At 34.9% G+C, this 3,006-nt stretch overlaps 1 protein-coding gene across 7 annotated transcripts; it reads right to left on the minus strand.

Moving 5' to 3' along the window:
- Positions 1 to 890: 890 nt before the first annotated feature.
- Positions 891 to 2,781, minus strand: LOC131045501 (uncharacterized). 7 transcript variants are annotated; one of them, XM_057979081.2, is made up of 4 exons: positions 2,376 to 2,777; positions 2,161 to 2,271; positions 1,542 to 1,693; positions 891 to 1,364 (listed from the first exon to the last, which is right to left on the minus strand). In XM_057979081.2, exons 1-4 carry the CDS (start codon positions 2,590 to 2,592, stop codon positions 1,146 to 1,148), a joined length of 699 nt encoding a protein of 232 aa, XP_057835064.1. In that variant the 5' UTR covers positions 2,593 to 2,777; the 3' UTR covers positions 891 to 1,145. The 7 variants fall into 7 exon arrangements, with proteins under 7 accessions (XP_057835064.1, XP_057835068.1, XP_057835065.1 ...); XM_057979085.2 differs by having other exon boundaries at positions 891 to 1,317; positions 2,376 to 2,776; XM_057979082.2 differs by having other exon boundaries at positions 2,161 to 2,259; positions 2,376 to 2,773.
- Between the last annotated feature and the right edge of the window lie 225 nt (positions 2,782 to 3,006).

Raw genomic sequence — 3,006 nt, forward strand, 5'->3', positions numbered from 1 at the left:
AATTCAAATCTATTGACTATTATTTTTTCTCTTGATGAGAAAGTCCATATGCTTCGTTTTACTTATTTTTAGATCTAGATGCAAATGGAAAAGCTAGTGCTGGAATTTTAATTTTAACATCTGCAAGATCTTCTCAAGCATCAAGAGAGTGTTCCTTTGTACCATGAACAAATTTTTGCCTAAGATCTTTACCCAAAGATCATTGTCATTGGCTTCCCATCCACAAAGTTGCTTCTTATCACCTCTTTCTTAGTAAAGGGTTAAACCCCTTCCGCATGAGGGAAAGCCTATACATTGGCATCAAGTGGTGTCATGGCTTCTGGTGTACCTCTATTGTCAAGTTGAAGAATATTGGTGTCACTCATTATTTTAGATTGTGCCCGAACCTTCTTTCAAAGAGTTATCCACCTAGGTGGTTCCTTGGCAAGACAATCTTCCCCCTTGCTTTTGTGCTCCCTCCTTTTCGTTCTTGGAGTGTAACAAACTGTGCTTAACAATATGTGTTCAATGATTTGACTTGTTACCTTTGGTTTTGAATATTTCTCACTTATCTTTTAATGGGTCATGTAAGAACTTTTTATTGTATACTTTATTAAAATTTTAAAATATAATACTCATAAAAAAGTTGCCAATTAAAGAAAAAGAGAAATCCATGACACAAACTTTTACCACAAATAAATAATTTGAAGTAGTGATCGAGCATAGGACCATACTGTAAACTTTCTTTGGAGTAGAGAGAAGCTTAAAGTTTCCTCTCCAGATGAGGAACCTGTACTTATGTGGCAGGTTGTTTGACATTTATGTGAGGATTCTAAAGTTTAATAAAACTAAGGATCGCTTATTTACATATGTTTTTTATTCTACAATTTATTAGATAAAAGAACTAAAAATTTCTCAAAAGGCTCCCAATTTTTCTAAGCACCTCCTGAAATAAAATTAACACACATCCTTCCAGGCAACAATTGCCTTATTGGAGGTTCACATGTTCTTAAAACACTTTTTACAGTTAGAGAAATTTGATGCAAAAGATCTTGAATCCAACAAAACCCCTATCCAAAGATCACCATTCTATTGTACATTCTTCACAAATCCCTCAACCATGCCAAACTCAGAAAAACATTGAAGAAAATTAGATTCTAATACAGTCACACCTCAATAATATCAACTCTGTCAATTTTTGAACCATTCTGGATATCACAAGCTGTGCAAATTAACATGCCTTCTCCTCTGCAAGCTTTGCACAAAGAAGCATCTTTTGATTTTCTGCTGCCATTCACCAATTCCTCTCTCTGCAGCCAACCCATGCTCCATCTCTCTCTGTCCTGCCACACAAATTTTGGGCCACCAATATCATGCAAGGATGACTTTTGGGTGGCTAATATTTGTTGATTGGCTTTTGCATTAAAAAACCATGTGCCTAGCAATTCTGTAAGCTGCTTGTTAAATTTTTAATGGCTTCCAAGCATTTTCTGCCATTAAATGCACAAATAGAATTCCGAAATTCAACAATTCAATTGTCAGATTAAGAAAAAGAAGGGCACCTTAAGGTTTTTGGAATTGATCCAGAAGTGGGTGTCTTTATCACAGGTTGCCACCATCTCCAAGAACCAGTCTTTGGCTGATCCTCTCTGTTTTGAGTATACAATGAAATGTCTCCATCCAAAGGTAGTTTCTCTGGCTGTCCATTTGGAACCTAGAAACACATACATATTCATTAAATGGCATACAAATACATATACTATTGAAAAGATGAATATTTTAAAATAGATTGAAATTCTTCTTTCACCGCGTAAAAAACTAGTTAAAGCACTGAAAAGATTAAAGATGAAAGGGAATAGTATCAGACAAATATCTTCAACATCTACAATACTCTTAGTCTTAAGAAATACATTTAAATTTCAAAACTCATTCCCTAATTCATTAGAACTACAAATGCGGAGTAACATTGATAGATATTCCCGCTAAATGCACCTTAGGAAATGAAGTCTTAGAAAAATTCACTGAAGGAAGATCCAGACAGAAACACCATTCCTTTTCTTAACTTTCCTACCATATAATGGTCATGCCATAGATCGTTATACAGTCATTACTTTATATAATCAATCAAAACCCTTAAAACCCTTAAAAGTGACATAATTGCAAATTTAAGTGTGAGCATACCAACAATCCGATCAAGATTAACAGGATTCTTTTTTTGATAGCCTCCTCTTCCCAGGCTTCCCTTCCCATCACATTTATCACAGGCAAACTTGCCTCTGCCTGAAATCCATTCTGATAATCCGTTCAGAATTGCAATTTCCACATTTTCCTTTCCTCCAGGAAAGAAATTACAAGAAACCCATAAAACAGAGGGCTTATAAGAAATTGTGTCTTACCTTTACAAATTCTGCAAGGAACCTGAGGATATAAAACATCCAAAGATTTCACAAATGACCCTTCTCCTGCTTCTCTCTCTGAAGAATATCTTACAATCTGTAGATTCACATGCTGCTTCTTATTAATTCTAAATAAAGTACATCTGTTCAGATCAAATAGAGGATGAAATGAAAAGGAGGTCCGTTGACCATGGTGGATCCATGAGAGTGAAGCCATAGCTGAGCAACACTTGACTGTTTTTTCTGCTCATGGGGGCCTGCCAAAACAAACTACTCCATTTTTGTTTCAATAGATATGCTTTGTGGAGTTTTTTGTGTGGCTAAAACATGTGCCTTAGATTGTGAAGTCACTCATTAATTGACACCACCAAGAACCATGTAATGAGTTTTCGGTCATATATATGCTTAGCCAAAGAGATAAAGTGACAAAGAGTCATGTATACATTTACATCCTTTTCGTAGGCTCATCAATATAGGGAATATTGAATAAAATAAAGTATATCCACAAACAAATCCAAATCAAATTAATATTGAAATATTCAAGTTAGTCTTTCATGTAATAAAATCTCATGAACAAAAATTCAAATTGATCGTATCCGTCATTCAATTACCTCTACATACTCTAACTAGG

The sequence above is a fragment of the Cryptomeria japonica genome, chromosome 10, assembly GCF_030272615.1.
Source record: "Cryptomeria japonica chromosome 10, Sugi_1.0, whole genome shotgun sequence".
Lineage (NCBI taxonomy): Eukaryota > Viridiplantae > Streptophyta > Pinopsida > Cupressales > Cupressaceae > Cryptomeria > Cryptomeria japonica.

Coding starts and splice junctions, on each gene's coding strand:
- LOC131045501 (XM_057979081.2), bottom strand. CDS start 2,592: ATGGCTTCACTCTCATGGATCCACCATGGTCAACGGACCTCCTTTTCA. Junction 1,694..2,160: donor TAATCTTGATCGGATTGTTG/GTATGCTCACAC, acceptor ATGTGTTTCTAG/GTTCCAAATGGACAGCCAGA. Junction 1,365..1,541: donor TCAATTCCAAAAACCTTAAG/GTGCCCTTCTTT, acceptor GCCACCCAAAAG/TCATCCTTGCATGATATTGG.